Raw genomic sequence first — 17813 nt, forward strand, 5'->3', positions numbered from 1 at the left:
GTAATAATCTTTGGCCAATTGCCAAGTCGCCAAGCAGGAGTAGTAATTTTCATTATTGAACACACTTGTATTTATTGTGCCATATTGACCCTAATTAAAAATTTAAAAAAAAGGCAACAATATTTCTAGGAAAGCAACCAACGAAATAAGAAAGGCGCGTGGCACAGTTGCATGTAATATGACGATAACATAACATACGCATTGCCAAATAATTAGGCATTTCTAATTAGATGCAAGTAAACCCTTATTCAAATATTTTAGCAACAGTTGTATTAGTTTAATATATATAACGGGATTATATTGTTTGTTAATTCATATTCCTCTCTGTCTTTCCCTCTTTCATATTCCTTCTTTAGTAATCTGTGGGAGAAGAAACAACTCAACAAGCTAAGACAAGGAAGAGATGAAGACGGCGGTGCCATGGACAATAAGCGGAAGAGGATTTGGTTTAAGCTTCTACTCCTCCGCCGTCATCGTCATGTTTAGTCTACTAGTGGAGATAGCTGTAGCTCAAAGAAACACAACCAATGTTACCACCACTAATCCTCCTGAAGGTTAGCTAGCTGCGGCACCCACTCCCCTGTTTTTCTATATCGATCAACGTAACTAGTACTCTGCTTAGTCCTTTGCAAATTTTCCTTTTTCTTATTTATTTGTTTCCCTCTCAACTTCTTACAATCCACTGATAATCTTCGATTTTGGTCCGCTAAGTTAGGATATTTAATCACTTATGCCAACTTGAATTTGTGGTTAATCATGTGGTTGAAATTACAGAAAGTCTACTCCTCACTTATCCACGTCAACCTAGCAAACAGAGGGGGAGATATATTTTATTAAGTAGTAACAAATACTCTATTTGTATGTAGTATTAACTAAATCAATGGCAAATTCAAAATCTATCAACTTTTAAAAAAAAACTACCTGCTCTATTTCATTTTTGGCCTTCAATTAGATTGAAGAAGATAAAGTCGAGACATCATACGGTAACTAGATCAAGCATCCAGTAGTCTTTAGGCTTGAGAAGAGAACAACACATTGTGTGATATGCCGGTTGGAGTTGGTCGTAGTAAGTTGTTTGTGGTTGGTGATGCTTGGTAACCAAGGTTAGTCTAAACCATAGTTGCAGTCGGTACATGGGTGAATACTTGGGTGTGATGTGCCAAAATTTATCCTCTCTTTGTATTGGCATAAAATACATTAATTATATATTCATACGAAATTAAATTATTTATTTTTCAAAAAAGAGCTAATTAAAGTAAGAGTGTATATTGAAGTAGGATTTTATTTTTATTGAAGTAACATATGTCTTGTCATGCATATCACAAATATCCGTTGGAAAAGTTTTGTTTTCTCTTGGTGGTGTGACCTGTTGGAAGGTGTGAGGACAGCGAAAATTTAGTATCTGTGAATTATTGTACGGAGTAATAGGGAGGGCAGTGGGATGGATAACGACAGCTGTGTTGGTTAGCTGGGTCAATGGCTCGTTTCTGTAAACCTGGTCAACTACTTAAAAAATCTTAAACTATATTTTTCTTACAAAAATTTTATAATCATTTGGATTATAAAATTCACTTTCTAGTATAAATTTTTTCGATTCCCAGAACTCAAATTCAAGACATAAAATTAAGGTGAAACAATCCTATTCATGATCCATCGCACCACAACGTTAGTGGTTTTTTTTGTTATACCACATGTTCCTTTGGATTGTATCTTTGATTGTTCTTAATTTCAATTCCAATATGTTTCTTTAGAATTAACTTTACTTCACTAATAATATTATTTCCTATAATTTTCACATTTAAAAAAAATATTCTATTCATTTAATCATTTACTAAATCTTAATTTCTCAAATAACTGCAGAGATTAATAGAAATCAGCGATGGGCTAGTGAATAAGATAAACTGAACATGAATTAGGGATGGGAAGATTTGATAATAGTCAACATCGTGAGAATCTTAGAGATCGCATTACGGTAATAATAGAATGGACAACAGAAGAATAACTTTTAAAGGTCATTCAGAAAGACGCTTCCCTAAGGCAAGCACTATGAGCAGAGTTTAGCTTAAGGGGCTAAGTGTGCCAGTTACACTAGGTGTCACCCTCGTGCGTAAGAAATTCAGTTATCGTTGGTACAGAAGGGTTACCGTAAGGCGAGTAAGAGTCAGTAACGAGGTGAAAAAAAGCCAAAGATGAAGAGGTCACTATGAATAGTAAAACTTCGGGGGTGTGACTTTTCCTTCTAGTAATCACGTTGGAGTCACCAACTCATTTTTCGAAATGAGGATATGACTTTTATGGCTTATACTCTTTTATTGTCTCAAGGCCTGTCACCTTTCGTCTTTTCCTTCACTTGATGATAGACTCTGTCATGCTGTCATATTTTGATTTACCGTTATCACCCATTTATCACATCTTACTCATAATGGTTCAATTACTCTCTTCTTATTATCCTGTTAATATTTTTGACTATTACCTTATTCTGAAAACTTCAACAAAACATTCTTTTGCTTTTAGCTCCCCTTGCTCCATCCACTGGCTCGTCGGGTCGCCTAACATTCTCTCTTTACTAGGGATGGGAGCAATACTAAGGTAAATATTTATCCCTTTTAGGATTCCACTGCATATCTTATCAATTTTATGAACTTTATAGTATTCATATCCAATTGTACTATTTTAGAGAGCACCACCTAGGTGTCTCACAAAGAGAACTATTATCACGTTGGCAATATCCTTCAGAAATGTCAGCCAACGCTAGCAATCCATCCACCATTTTTGGTTATCTAAACCACACATGGATCCTGATATCCCATCCCTCTCTTAAACTATATATGTTAGCTCCCATAGGGAATAACTGAGATAGGTGTGTCCAATTGTATATACCTCTATTAGTATTGAAGGTAACTAGGAATTCTTATATTTCTCTACCTGAATTGAAAATATTGATAATCTTCACTAACTGGGTACCTCGTACCCTTCTTCACCTTGTTTCTGTTACTTGTTGAAACTTATACTTTTACCTTCTGATACTTCCATGGCCTGCTATTCGCGGGTATGTTTGATACTCTCGTTATAGGGTCTTAAGCAGGAAATTCGCACATTTAGTATGCACGATTTGATAGGGCCTCAAACTGGGCCACGTTTTCAAGAACTCTCTCTCTATTAGTGGCCTTACCTGTTGCTATATTAGCCCTCTGTCTATCTATAATCTTGCTAATTGCAAATATCTCTGTATCATTAGAAAACATAAGTCCAGACTCAAACTCTTATGACTCAGCTCTATAGCACGATTTGGAATTGAAAGAAGGGTAACAGACTCCTAAATTCTTTGTAGATTCCTGTTTATATAATGTGGTGCACAACACATTTATAAACAAGGCTCTACTAGCCATGGGTTGTAGACTCCATAGGATAAAACTGCTCTGATATCAAGTTTATCATGCCCCAAATCTGGGGAGGCGTAGCCGACACCCGGTGCCAAGTTTGGCCCGAGCGTACCACTCTGTAACTGTGAACTCTGGAGGGGTAACCCTTAACTTAGGAAAACGAGGCCTACCTTACAAATCAAGGCCAACGAGGCCCCTATGAATGTCGATAACCAGCAATACCAAACTAGTATGTACACAAGGCTGGCGAGGCCACAATACTGATATACAAAATATACAGGACTCATCTACAAGACTTTAGAGATAATTGAACTATATCATGGTCGGGATAGGGCCTCGACCTACACATCAAATCTGTATATATAAAATGGACTCCAAGGTGTAGACGTGGTAACTCCAAGAAAGTGGAGCTTACCAACTAAGCTGATGTTTAACTCTGTCTACTGGGAAGGTCTATCAGGACCTGCAGGCATGAAATGCAACATCCCTGGCAAAAAGGGATGTCAGTGCGAAATAATGTATCGAGTATGTAAGGCAATTAAAAACTGGACTGATAATATAATAACTGAAAGTAACTGAAGTGAGAGCAAAGCAAGCTCTAGTGGTGGGTTGGGGCCTTCCATGATTGTTGACCTGTCTTGGACTGGGGAAGAAGTCAAAGATAATATGAAGATATGCTTACTTGTTGATACTGACTCAACTCTCTCAATATATTAAGTAAAATAGTTGTCCGGCCCTATAAGGCTCGGTATGTGTAACTGCTCTGCCGTTGTAGGCTCGCTCATAGGTGCCCGACAATACTAGGCTCTGTATCTTGGCCATTATGGGCTCTCATAATACTCGGTCATAGTAGGCTCGATATATAACTTACCATCTGATCAGAGGTTGTCCAATAGAGACCTGCCCACCGTTTATTGCTCGGAGGTGGTGAAAATACTGTAATACTACCCAATAGGGGCCTGCCCATCGATTATAGTTAGATGGTGGTGAAAATACTGTAGTGTGTATATATATATATATATATATATATATATATATATATATATATATATATATATATATATATATATATATATATAGATTCACTTGTGATCATTTATTAAATCTTATTTTTTGATTTTTGTTTCTTTTAAAAAAATACTACCTTTTTAAACAATATATTGAGTTTTTCTCTTACTATTACGGTAGACGGTAGTACCATTTGAGTATTTCTAAGCATTCTGTCTAGTCTACATACGTCATATAAAATAGGATTAAGAGTAAATATTTGTTCAATACTTTAAGCTAATACATACTAATGCTTCTCCATTTCAAATGGAAGGTTTTATTTAATTTCGGATGGTAATTAAGAGAACCGAAAATTTGAATGCCTAGTGCGTGCTCCATTCTGATTTTGATAATCAAACGAGTTCTTTTTTACCATAATTTTTTCATATATTCTTTAAATATTTTGAATTGTTAATTATTGTAACTTATAGTATTTTTTACATAGTTTTCTTAAGGAAAAATATTTTATTGTAACTCTCTCCGAAGGATCTCTCTGCAATTCTTTACTTTTCTACACTTCTCTACACATAAAATAAGTTACCAATACCCCTATTTATAATAGTATTAAATCTATTTCAACTAGAAACATGAAAACATATTCCTATATAATTCTGACTACAAATCCTATTTAGATATATATTAAATAAACTAGCAAATATCAAATACTAAATAATTTTTGATTTTCTATTACAATTTTGAATTAGTTTTTCAACATTCTCCCGTAATTCAAAGTTGTATGTCTTTTTTTGTTGTTGTGCACTTGGAGCACTTCTCTCTAACTTCTACTTTTGTCGATTGCCACCAATAACCAATTTTGTTGAAACACCTATCTTCAACTCCCGTTGATTCACTTTGTCATTAACTCTCAATTTTGTTGAAACACTTATCTCTAACCCCCCGTTGATGCACTTTGTCACCAACACCTAATTTTATTGAAACAACTGTCTCCAACTTCCGTTGATGCACTTTGTCATCAACGCTCTTTGTTGAAGCACATGTCTTCAACTCCCGTTGATATACTTTGTCACTAACATTCAATTGATGATATACATGTCATCACCTCCCAAATTATTGATTCACTTCTAATCAACTTCCAATTTTTTCTTAACCTCTCTCCAACTTTTAGAGAAGAGTTTCTTCTTCTTGCGTACAATTGCTTGCACCTTTTTAAAACTTGCAATATTGATTTTTTTTAATCCACGTCTCTCGAACCTTTAGAGAATTAAGATCTTTCTTCCTCTTGTCCATATTTGCTAATGTCTCTTTGAACTTGAATTTATTCTCAATCTTTCTTACTGTGATTGTTTCCATGCATATATCATTGGCCCCGACGTTTGCCAATATACTCAATAGCTAGACAGGCGGCACACATTGGCTAGTGCCGCCAGCCGGCAGCGGAAGCTATTTGATTATTTCCCAAGATCGTAGAAGCTTTGATATCAATATGAAGAAAAAAAATATTTTATTATAAATATCTCTGAAGGATCTCTCTATAATACTTGGTTTCCTACTACAACTTTGATTTAGTTTTCCAACATTTTCATATTACAAATTTTATTTCAAAAAACTTAAAGATTTTATGTTTGAATTCATGGTTAAAATTAAAAAAATTTGACTTCTGAAATCAGAACTATGACCATACACAAGGACAGAGGGAGTTACTTCTTTTTTGGTTTCTCACCCGATGTCTGCACCCCCATTGCTACTCAACTAAATTCAAATTTGTAACGAGAAGTCCCACATTTGGGGTAATTGAAGTGCTTCCTACTAGAGGTGGGTCTATACCCAGGACTCCAACCCCAGACATCTGATTAAGAATGAAGAAGCGCTTACCGTTTAACAACAATACATACAGTGGGTCTATAAAATCCTTATTGGTGTGTGTATTACTATATACATACATGCAGTGTCCACATGTGATATTTTTTTTTATCACAATACTAAGAGAAAAGTTGCATTTGAATCCGTAAAGGTATATAGTCTCGTCTGATTTTATTTTATATACATATCATATGGTGTGTATAACAAGTTCCTCTTAAGACAATAGACACTAGTTGAAGACTTTAAAGTGAGGAGATTCACAACTTGTTTGGACGGTTGTTGTGCATCGTTTTATAATTTATCATATAATATTATATTGTATTATTTCGTTTTGATGTATATAATGATTGGATAAATTGTATTGTTTGCCGCGTCATGCACCAATAATATGAAGATAAAACTTACAATATTATAAATAAAAAGGTAAGGTACGAGGTAGAATTATTATGTAAAAAGGTAGCAGGGCAAAAGATAAAATATGATTTTAATAATAAGGAAGGGCAAGATGAGAGGAAAAAATAAGGTAACGACGTGACCACACCAAATCGTTCTTTCCTTAAAGTGACACTTTTTCGTCGTTACGTAACAACAAATTTAACAATATGATACAAAAAATTTAAGTAACAATCAAAATAAATATTGTATTTAAAGTAACAAAATGATAATTAGGTAACAACCATCCAAACAAGGTGTGACAATTGAAATGGAAGTACTAGTTCGTATTGTATGAACTTTATTATGTGGGATGTTTTCACCATTCTTAAATTTGTATTGGTACTGCAATTAAGCATCATAAGGAGCCTTTGTAAATTTTGACTATAATATCATATTTGTGAATTGTTTTGCCTTGACATTAATAGATTTCTCACATTTGTGAGTACATGCTGATACTGCAGCCCGTGCTTTGAACTCAATCTTCCAAAAATGGGGAATTTCTGCAACAAATCAATGGAACATTAGTGGTGAGTTATGCAGTGGAGCCGCCATTGATTCTACTGAAATCCAAAATTTTAATCCGGCCATCAAATGCGATTGTTCCGACAACAACCGCACTCTTTGTCATATCACTGGCTTGTAAGTCACTCGTCTTCCCTACTCAATCCAACTCCTAGTTTTAGCCTATGCCTTTTTCTCACTCCTTAGTTCTTTTTTGTCCTCATTATTCACTTTAATGACATTTGTCTAAGAGATGAATCTAAGATTCAAAGGTAATAAGTGCTTCTTTTAATATATGTATCTTAGATGCCCGAGCAAATACTAGTTACATGTTGCATCCTCTACGTTGTATTTGAATTTATTTTAATATTAACCTCAAAGAATCTTAGTCTAAGATGCGGAATTTGAACTTAATGGTGATGCTTCTTCTTCATATTCATCTGTAATTTACTACCAACGTGCATTCAGGAAATTATTGGAATAGGATGTAGTGTTTGGGATATTTACTTGTCATGTAACTGTCACAGCTTCTCTTTTCAATTATTCTGTACAGGAGAGTTTATGCAATGGACGTCGTGAGTGAAATTCCAGATGAATTATGGAGCCTTACCTTCCTCAATGATCTGTACTTGCTTCCTCTTAAGTGTTGTTTTATCTTATACTGTTCATGTATTTTCTCCCCACTACTGATATTTTAGTTATAAATTGCAGGAATGTTGCCCAAAATTTCTTAACAGGCACACTGTCCCCATCCATTGCCAATCTGACTCGCATGCAATGGCTGTAAGTCTACTCTATTTCAGTTATTTATACTCGACCGTGATATTTTTGGAATAATTTTAAATGTTTGGTGTCTGCAGAAGCATTGGCATTAATGCTTTGTCAGGGGAGCTTCCAAAGGAACTTGGGTTGTTGACTGAATTAAAATCATTGTATGTTCTCATTATGTTCTTTGGACCCTTGGTTTTCATGATATATCATTGATGTATGAAGAGCATCTTCATCATTCTTCTGCATTTATTCATCTCAAAGGATGTAATTTTCCTGTGCTGCAGTGGTTTTGGCACAAACAATTTCTCTGGACCTCTGCCTTCAGAGCTTGGAAACTTAACAAAAATGACCCAAATGTAAGTTATAATGCTTTGTTTTGCATCTTAAAACTGCTATCATGTCAAATCTTAATTGTTAGAGTTTTGCATTTTAAATGGGAAATATTTTATCTGTTTATGAATATCATATTGTATTGCGTGGTTTTAATTTATACATCAAACACAAGGCCCTGAAATTGTATTAGTAGAAGCAGGAAGTTGTCAATGATGATCTAATGCTGTCTGTGTTGTGCTTGCTGTATTTTTCATGCTAGCGGAGGAGTGTAGGAGTTAAATCTTTCTCCGGTTTTCTGTATAAAGAAATCATTCCTTCTCTCAAGAGTATGATAAGCTGTTAATATTTGTGGCATGTCTCATGAATTACAAAAGATGCAGAATACAATATGGCCAAGACATATAACTCTCATTCTATGTACGTTAGTATTCATCTTCCTTGCCCCTCTTTCTTTTTGTTTCTCATTCCATTCCATATGTTTGAATCCTTAAAATTTAATTTGAACTTGCAACATACAGAAACAAAAAGGAAAGATAGTATAACTTGAAATATATAGCACACAGTTGAGACATAGCAGATGCCAAACATAAAACATAACAAAGACATGAGAGTTTCCATCAAACATAGGATCAGTGGCATTCTGGATATGTCTCCAACAGATCTCATGTCTCACACAGTATATAACATCGATATGATAACCACTTAGGAAAAGCATCATATATATGTGGACAATGAAAAGTTAAATTTTAGGTTTAAAGGTTATTTTCTCCTGAATAGGTCCTTCTTTGATAGACGAGATTTCTTATGTTCATTCTTTTTTGAGAAGTATGAAACTGCTTTTCTGATAACATGAATATGTTGCATCTTTTGTATTATTTTTATTTTTAGTTATTTGTTATCCTTTCTGTAGCTTTATTTATTTATTTTTTCCTGAAAAGAATATTGTTTCCTTGCGTAGTTATTTCGATAGTGCTGGTGTTAGTGGTCCAATACCATTGACGTTTGCAAAACTGCAGAACTTGGATACAGTGTAAGAGCTCTCTATCGCATGCTCCTTCTCTAGCTTCCCAATATTAACTTGGACAAATTTGTCTTTTAATAAATCCCACCGGAAAATTAACTATTCCGTCTTTCAGGTGGGCTGCAGATAATGATCTTACAGGAAGGATTCCTGATTTCATTGGAAGTTGGTCAAAGCTTACTACACTGTGAGATCACAGTTACTTGCACTATATATGTCCAATTAGTGTCTTACTTTTTCCGTTGCAGCATTGCTATAATGCTCATTACTGCACCTCCTCTCTAGCATAATATGTGATTGGTTTTTCTAATGCCACAGGAGGTTCCAAGGAAATTCTTTCGAGGGCCCAATACCAGCTTCCTTTTCCAACTTAACCTCTTTGACCGACCTGTGAGTCTTAATGACTGTCTTATATTCTGTTCATAGATTAAAATCCATTTTTCTACATTTAGCATAATCTGATATTTCCTTTTCTACATAACTAACAGGAGAATAAGTGATCTATCCAATGGGAGCTCTTCACTTGACTTCCTCAGGAATATGAAGTCTCTAAGCAAGCTGTAAGGAACATGACATAGCACCAAATGCTACAAAGCTTGATATTATATTTCTTTTCTTCTTCTCTTTGTGTTTTCAGAATCGACAGTCTGACCAACTAAATCTGGTATTTCCAGGGTTTTACGAAATAACAATATTTCAGGTTCCATCCCACCTAATATTGGAGAATATCAGAGCCTGTCACTACTGTAAGTTCTGAGCATGATAACGTTCTTATCAACTTTTTAAGCCCTCACTAGTGTGAATTGAACTCTGATTATTTCACTTATATGGCCATGGCATGATATACTTCTAACAAGCGTTGTGCTACTGTATTCAACTTGAACTTCAGTGGAAGACATTGAACTCTCATTGATCATTTACTACTCCTTTGGTCTTACTTTTATTTATCTTTTTCTCAGGGATTTGAGCTTCAACAATTTGAGCGGGCGCATTCCAGATGCACTTTTCAATCTGAGTTCTCTGACTCACTTGTAATAGATGATCTAATGTTTGCTTATTTTTTATACCACCTTAACCATGTTCTCATGTGGTAACTCCCTTTTAATCATCAGGTTTCTTGGTGATAACAAGCTAACAGGCGTCCTGCCAGCTCAGAAGAGCGGGCCCCTCCAGACTATGTGAGTAACTCTTGTTTTTATATGATTTCACTGTCAACTTTTCCCTTTTTCTTTTGGAATGAATATGCTGAACTTTCAAACGTTCTTTCAATCTTATTAAGCAAAATGAAGGACTATTTCCCTTATTTTATTTCAGCATATTCCTTATTGAAACTTTGAAGCCTTATTGGGGGTGACACGGTCAGCAAGAAAAGCATATTAAAGTTTAATTATTATTTCTTGAATGAGATAAATGCTTGACATTTTCAATATTTTGCAGTCAAAAATATCTGATATTCTTAGTAGTTGTTGCCTAACATCTCCCATCTTTCACATGTAGAGATTTATCATACAATGGGTTGTCTGGAAGCTTCCCTTCTTGGATCAATGAGCAAAATCTGCAATTGTATGTATGAGAAAGCTGAAATTCATATAATGCTCGCCTATTCCCTTCCCCCTATCTTTGGATATCATCATCCTAACGCCGAGACCTTTGTGGAACTCAACTTGCAGAAATTTAGTTGGCAACAACTTTACAATGGAACAATCAGACAGCAGGTAATTAGTACATTTCAGTTAGATTTGTATCTTTGAGCTTGTCTCTGTCTTCGTAATATTTAATTACCATAAGGTGCGGTCCTTCTCCAGACCCTGCGTGAACGCGGGATGCTTTGTGCACTGAGATCCCAGGTCCCACTAATGGCTAACCAAGTTCATTCATTATTTGTATTAAGCTTTCCTTGTCTGAAATCTAAGATAAATCTTGTTTGTATACATTGTTGCAATTATAGTTGCATGTGTATTTGAAGAACTTAAATGGATGGATACCACTTTTGCTTTCAGTTCTCTGCCTTCCGGCTTAGATTGTCTTCAACGAAACTTCCCTTGCAATCGAGGATCTCCGAGATGTAAGTTCTTCATACAATTCCTGTCGACAAATATCCTACTTCAGCTTTCTGGTTCTACTAGCATGAATAAGTTTGAAAATCATTGTCCTACATTTTTTGTCTATAAACCACCATGTAAGAATGGTCAATATCCATTTAGTTGAAATCATCCGTTTAAGGTAATATATTTAAGGGTGGGGATAGTACTGTTGTCTCTAAACATGATTATGCTTGCCCAAAAATCCTTGCTGTTTACCAAGAAACAAGAAAGGGGAAGGTGAAGTAGGACATGTGTTACTCTACTCTACTGCTAGTGTTCTGATATAAAGCTGTTTTACTGGTTTCTTATCTTCTCATGCATGTGAGTTTCATTATTCACAGGGTCCAGCTTTGCAATTAAATGTGGGGGACCTCCAATTACATCAAGTAATCAGATATCGTATGAGATGGAGAACCAGACTATGGGTCCAGCAACATATTTCATGACCAGTACAGGGAGGTGGGCTGTTAGTAATGTTGGTCTGCCTTCTGACAATCCAGATCAGGACTTCACAAGCTTCTCCTCATCTCAGTTTATAAACACCTTGGACTCGGAGCTCTTCCAAACTGCACGAATTTCTGCAGGATCACTTAGATACTATGGTTTGGGCCTTGAGAATGGTAATTACACTGTAAACCTCCAATTTGCCGAGTCACAAATCTTAAATCCCCCAACTTGGCGTAGTCTTGGGAGGCGTGTATTTGACGTATATGTACAGGTATGCATTATTTTCTTTTATATTTATATCTATTTTTAGATAACCATCAGCTTGACCGGTTTACAATTGGGAGGGGAAAAGCAAATATCATCACTAAGATAATCATGAGTAGTTGCTTGGTGTTTTCTCCTCAAACAGTAGGTTGCTTTCATTCTCTATTGCATGGAGCTATCAAAACACAAGATTATGATGCTCCAATGCTAATCAGGTTTTGTTTCTGACTTGGACTGCTAAACACCTAAGATTTCAGTTCTAACCATGTCCGTCTTCTCTATAGTTCTCAACAGTGTCATATTTTAAGGCTATAGAGAAACCTTTATTTGCCTTAAAGACATATTATTCATAAACAAAGCAATATTGGAATGATTTGGGTCCGAAACGAGCAACACTTTGATTTTGAGGATTCATATAGCCGACCCCAACTTTGAGGAACAGTAGATTAATTGAATGATGTGGATATATTGTCATCTACTTTTACCATCCCTCCAAAAGAAAATCTCCACTTTATTTCACTGCTTTGAGCTATTTAATACTGCTCACAACAAAAATGCATGTTTAGTAGAAAGAACTTTTCCCCCTCTTTCCTACCTTCACATCATAATTGACTTAATAATTTTATGGTTATCTTTTTCCAGGGAATTCGGGAGTTGAAAGATTTTGACATACGGAAGGAGGCTGGAGGAAGATCCCTTAGAGCTGTTCAAAAGCAATTTAAAGTTCAGGTTTCTGAAAATCATCTTGAGATACATCTCTTCTGGGCTGGAAAAGGGACCTGCTGTGTACCTAGACAAGGCACATATGGACCTTCTATATCAGCAATTAGTGCAACCCCAGGTATCCATGAAATACAGACATTTAGATTCTGAAAAGTAGGCACTCAAAAACTGTATTGAGACTCCTAAGGTTTTCTACAGATTTTATTCCCACTGTTAGCAACCAGCCTCCTACTACAAAAAAGAATCGGACCGGTCTGATTGTGGGCATTGTTGTTGGTGTTGGAGTCATAAGCTTCATTTCTGTATTTGCTGTCTATTACCTAATTCAGAAAAGAAAACGACGGCAGGCTCTTGAGGATGAAGGTAAGAAACAAAAGCTGATCTAGAATGGTTCTTCTGTTTTTTTGACTTTTAAGTGATTCATCTTTCTTTAGTTCTAACTGGAAGCTCTCTAAGACTGGATCCTACAGGAAAGTCGGTTTAGCAACACTTCCTTTCAAGATTCTTTTTTGTAAAAGTTTTCTGGACATGTTTGTGGTTCATTTCTTGTTTTTGACACTTCGGTTTAGACAAAAGTTAAGAGTAATAAGCACGAATTGAGAGCAAGAGGTAATAAGAGGAGTCAGCTCAGGCATTCCTTCAGTTTATTCAGCTTATGAAATAATGTATATGTCTAGTGAGTGAGCTCCACAAATTGATTCATTTGACTTATTTAATGACATGTTTCCCTTCAAATCCGCAGAGTTCCTGGGAATAGATGCTAGACCCTACACTTTCAGCTATTCAGAACTTCGAGCCGCAACTGCTGACTTCAATCCTTCTAATAAGCTTGGAGAGGGAGGTTTTGGACCAGTTTACAAGGTAGTCTATTCGTCCATATGAAGTCCTGAAGTAAATAGTGTTTCCTTTTTTGCTATGTTTGTTGCACCTATAGCTAGCTCACAGGTTTCTCAAATAGGCCTTATTCTTTTCAACGCCTTTCTCTTGACTGATTTCAGTACTTCCATTTGTAGATATTGTGGCCTAACATAACTTTATATTCCAAAAACACATGAAACATTGTATAAAACAGCAAATAAATTATCTGCATCTTTGCTGTCTAGAAATGTTTTGTGGCTAAATACTTGTGCATTCTTGTTTGCTTTACTTTTGTTATGAATTACGGAAAACACGAAATGATTAGTGAAATTGTCTGAACGTTGAACCAACTTTTATGGTCCATAGGGTACACTTGAGGATGGGAGGGTTGTCGCCGTTAAACAACTGTCTGTGGCATCACATCAAGGGAAGAGTCAGTTTGTGGCAGAGATTGCCACTATATCAGCTGTACAGCACCGTAATCTTGTGAAACTCTATGGTTGCTGCATCGAGGGAGATAAACGGTCACTTGTTTATGAGTATCTTGAAAACAAGAGTCTTGATCAAGCACTATTTGGTACTAATCAATACAATATCTTAGAAATTCTGACTTTCCTCATATAAGAGAAGAAGAAGCACTTTTTTAACTTTACTGATATTGAGATTTTGGCTTCAATTGGGCAGGGAGTGGATCTTTATATCTTGACTGGCCAATACGCTTCCAGATATGCTTGGGAGTGGCCAAGGGTCTGGCGTATCTTCACGAGGAATCTCGGGTCCGTGTTGTCCATCGAGATGTCAAGGCCAGTAATATTCTGCTTGATTCAGACCTAAACCCTAAAATTTCAGATTTCGGGTTGGCAAAACTTTATGATGACAAAAAGACTCATATAAACACTCGTGTTGCAGGCACAATGTAAGATCCTCAAAATTGAGGATGTGTCATATTGTTTCACTCCTTTCCTATAGTTTTGTTTCATGAGTCTAGTGAATATTTTCTTGTAGAGGGTATCTTGCACCAGAATATGCCATGCGCGGACATCTGACAGAGAAGGCTGATGTGTTTGGCTTCGGAGTTGTAGCTCTAGAGATTGTCAGCGGTAGACCTAACTCTGACTCGAGCTTGGAAGAAGAGAGGATCTACCTTCTTGAGTGGGTAAAGTCCCTTCCTTCTTTGCTTGTAGTGAGGCATTAGACCAATGAAACATATGCATTTATCCTTGCTTGTCGCGCTAGATGGAAAGAAAGGAAGATTAACCACTTAGATTAACCAAACGGAAGAATTTATCCTCTTCATTCATACTTCTTTTTCTCTATTATTTCTTAAAAGTTTGACTTATCGCATTGTCCTGGGATTCCTATACGCACCATTTAGTTCTAACCATACTTATCACTGACTCCTGTGTACACTGCTGTGCTTCTAGGCTTGGCAGCTTCATGAGAACAACCGCGAAACTGAAATAGTTGATGCAAATTTATCTGAATTTGATGAAAACGAAGTGAGAAAAGTAATAGGGATAGCCCTACTATGCACTCAAACATCCCCAGCACTACGACCCTCAATGTCCCGTGTAATTGCAATGCTTACAGGAGACGCTGAGGTTGCGACTGTTACTTCCAGACCTGGATACTTGACTGACTGGAAGTTTACAGATACGACGACCTTCATGAGTGATCATTCTTCGCGAATGCCCAATTCATCAGTGAGTACAAGTACGGCTGCTGATACAAATTATTCGCCATTAGCTGCTGACAGACCGATGCTCCATGACATCATCGGAGATGGTAGATGAATTTTTTTGTTTCTCAGTCAGAGATCCATGAATAATCTATTTTTGTCCCTTATATTTTCTTTCTGCATGTATATTACATGAACTGTTTGTGTAGAGATTTTCGTCCAAGTAAGGAATACTAACTCTATCATTTGAAAGGGGAATAATTCTTCAAGGACTCAAAAACTGTTATGACTAAACAGGAGGGAAGAGGGCAAGGTGATGGTGGTGTTGAGAAATGCATATGCCACCAAAAGCCAAGTCAAAGGCTTGGCATCCGATGGATAAAAAAACAGAGTAGCTTCTTGCAAAAAAGTAAACCAGTGAGAGTGAAAGGAGTTGCAGGGACATTCTAAAAACTACACTTGCAGTGTTCCATAGACCGGAACTGCAAACAACAACAACACTAGCATTGTAGTCACACAAGTGGAGTCTGGGGAGGGTAGAGCGTAAGCAGACCTTACCCCCGCCTTTAAAAAGGCAACCCGGAACTGCAAGTTGGCAGAAACAATCAAGCAGAGGGAAATAGAAAGTACTACTAATACACAGTTCTACAGTTGTATTTATCCACTATTAACACCCCGAAAATGTTAAAAAAATTTATTGCCAAATAAGATTCTGTTAACTGGAATCATACAAAAAGAATACCCCAAATAACCAAAAAGCAGAACAGTATATTCTGCAACTTCCGTTTACCTCCCATTAATCAATTTTCTTCAACTACTACATGATTAGAAGCCAAAAGCTTCAGACTTTTCAGTTTACAACTTGGCAAGAAAGAAGGGTACAAATGTTGTAGAGCATAAAAGAGAAGATGCAGTCAATGTGGTATCCTGTGAATTTCAATCACACAAAATGAGCCTAGTTAGGGCGAGTACGAGGCAAGAAACAGAGAAGAAAAATAGAGACACAAAGTCTCTAGCAGACCATTTTTTAACAACCTTAGTTTCAACCCTCAAACTCTTAGCCCTCCTAAGAGCATCAACCTCTTTCAACAAATCAAACTCCACCCCTTTTCTCTTCAATTCCTCCACACACCTAGCCAATAGTTTCCCGTCCTCTTTCTCTCTCTCCAACAGTTTCTCTAAGTGACTCTCCGTATCCGTCTTGTACCTAACGGCCCAAATGATACCCAGAGAACAGAGCAGAGAACACAGAGATGGGATCCAAGAACGGTGGCAGAGCCCAGTTTTAGAAGCCCATTTCGAGGAGGCACTAAATAAAAGCATAAGTGAAATGGAGTGGAAGAGAAAAAAGATGCAGTAGAGCTGGGTGATTTCGTTGCGAACCGAATCGATTTGGGTTTCTTTGGCGGCGATTCTATTGAGGATGAGTTCTTCTTCTTTAAGCCATTGCTTGAGAAGCAACTTGTGAGTTGGGGTTTCTGCTATTTGGTGAAGTGGGTGTAAAGGCTTCGATTCCATTATTGAAGTGTTGTTGCTGTTCTGATCGGCCATTGAGATTGATGACAAGTTGCTTTTGGGTCAGGGGAGAAAGAAAAAGGGTGGAGAGCGGAAAAACAATTAAGGCGAGCCTCCTTTTTAACGGTCCTCTCGGATTTGAAATATTGTAACGGTCGACTTTGTCAAATGACTGTATTTCTAGATCTACGGCTCCTAGCTGGATCCCGATTCGTTCGATTTGGAAAGAATATTTTATATATGTATCTGTTTTCTTTTCTGGAGAAAATGGGATCCTAGAATTATTTTTATAAAGCTACTTACTATAGTTTATTTTTGAGTTAATACCTCAAAAATCCTCTAAACTATACCCATTTTGTGAGTTTCATACTCAAATCATGGGGATTCTAATTACCCTCTAAACTACAATGTACCCATTGTAAAATACCCTCTGGAGTGCCATGTGTCAAAAAAAGTAGTTTAAATCTACGGCTAAAAGGCGCGTGAGAGCTTAAAATTTTCTCCACGAATGTCCAATAGCTAATTAGTACAGACAAATAATTTTTCCTGATAGTTTGTTTAAATAAATTCTTTATTTCTATATCTCTTTTCTCTCCTCTCCTTTCTTCTTCTTCTTCTTCTTCTTTTCTTCTTCTTCTTCTTCTTCTTCTTCTTCTTCATTTTTTTCTTTTTTTGGACGAATTCATCTGTCTTCTTCATTTTCCTTCTTTAACCCAAACTCAACTGAGTTTTAAAAATTATAAATTTCATCTTAAGTTTCTTCATCCATTTCTTCTTTACTCTTCTTCTTCCATTTTCCTAATTGTAGTAAGAACACCTTCTTCAATACCTTTTTTCTTAATTTGATTTCTTCTTCTTTGAAAACCCATCAATTTTTTGGGGATGGAAATGAAACCTTAATTTGGGATGAGAAGGTATAAAAGAAATTTGAC

General features: G+C 36.3%; 2 protein-coding genes across 2 annotated transcripts; one reads left to right on the forward strand and one right to left on the reverse strand.

Annotated features, from left to right (window-relative positions):
• Window positions 1-214: 214 nt before the first annotated feature.
• Window positions 215-15624, forward strand: LOC107774387 (putative LRR receptor-like serine/threonine-protein kinase At1g56130). The gene is made up of 24 exons (XM_075221720.1): window positions 215-554; window positions 7148-7325; window positions 7741-7812; window positions 7899-7970; window positions 8048-8119; window positions 8243-8314; window positions 9250-9321; window positions 9428-9499; window positions 9631-9702; window positions 9801-9872; window positions 9987-10058; window positions 10272-10343; window positions 10425-10490; window positions 10810-10875; window positions 10983-11027; window positions 11313-11377; window positions 11738-12114; window positions 12750-12948; window positions 13029-13193; window positions 13573-13691; window positions 14055-14265; window positions 14373-14604; window positions 14694-14844; window positions 15113-15624. Exons 1-24 carry the CDS (start codon window positions 404-406, stop codon window positions 15479-15481), a joined length of 3114 nt encoding a protein of 1037 aa, XP_075077821.1. The 5' UTR covers window positions 215-403; the 3' UTR covers window positions 15482-15624.
• Window positions 15625-15738: 114 nt separating this feature from the next.
• On the reverse strand, window positions 15739-17221 carry LOC107774388 (uncharacterized). The gene has a single exon (XM_016593899.2). The coding sequence runs from the start codon at window positions 16915-16917 to the stop codon at window positions 16303-16305; it is 615 nt and encodes a 204-aa protein (XP_016449385.1). The 5' UTR covers window positions 16918-17221; the 3' UTR covers window positions 15739-16302.
• Between the last annotated feature and the right edge of the window lie 592 nt (window positions 17222-17813).

Source organism: Nicotiana tabacum, chromosome 9 (assembly GCF_000715075.1).
Source record: "Nicotiana tabacum cultivar K326 chromosome 9, ASM71507v2, whole genome shotgun sequence".
Taxonomy (NCBI): domain Eukaryota; kingdom Viridiplantae; phylum Streptophyta; class Magnoliopsida; order Solanales; family Solanaceae; genus Nicotiana; species Nicotiana tabacum.

Bases quoted from the DNA above. Each gene is read 5' to 3' on its own strand.
- LOC107774387 (XM_075221720.1), top strand. From the start codon at position 404: ATGAAGACGGCGGTGCCATGGACAATAAGCGGAAGAGGATTTGGTTTA. The intron at 10,491-10,809 runs GTGAGTAACTCT...TTTCACATGTAG, and splicing joins AGCGGGCCCCTCCAGACTAT to AGATTTATCATACAATGGGT. The intron at 14,266-14,372 runs GTACTAATCAAT...TCAATTGGGCAG, and splicing joins TCTTGATCAAGCACTATTTG to GGAGTGGATCTTTATATCTT.
- LOC107774388 (XM_016593899.2), bottom strand. From the start codon at position 16,917: ATGGCCGATCAGAACAGCAACAACACTTCAATAATGGAATCGAAGCCT.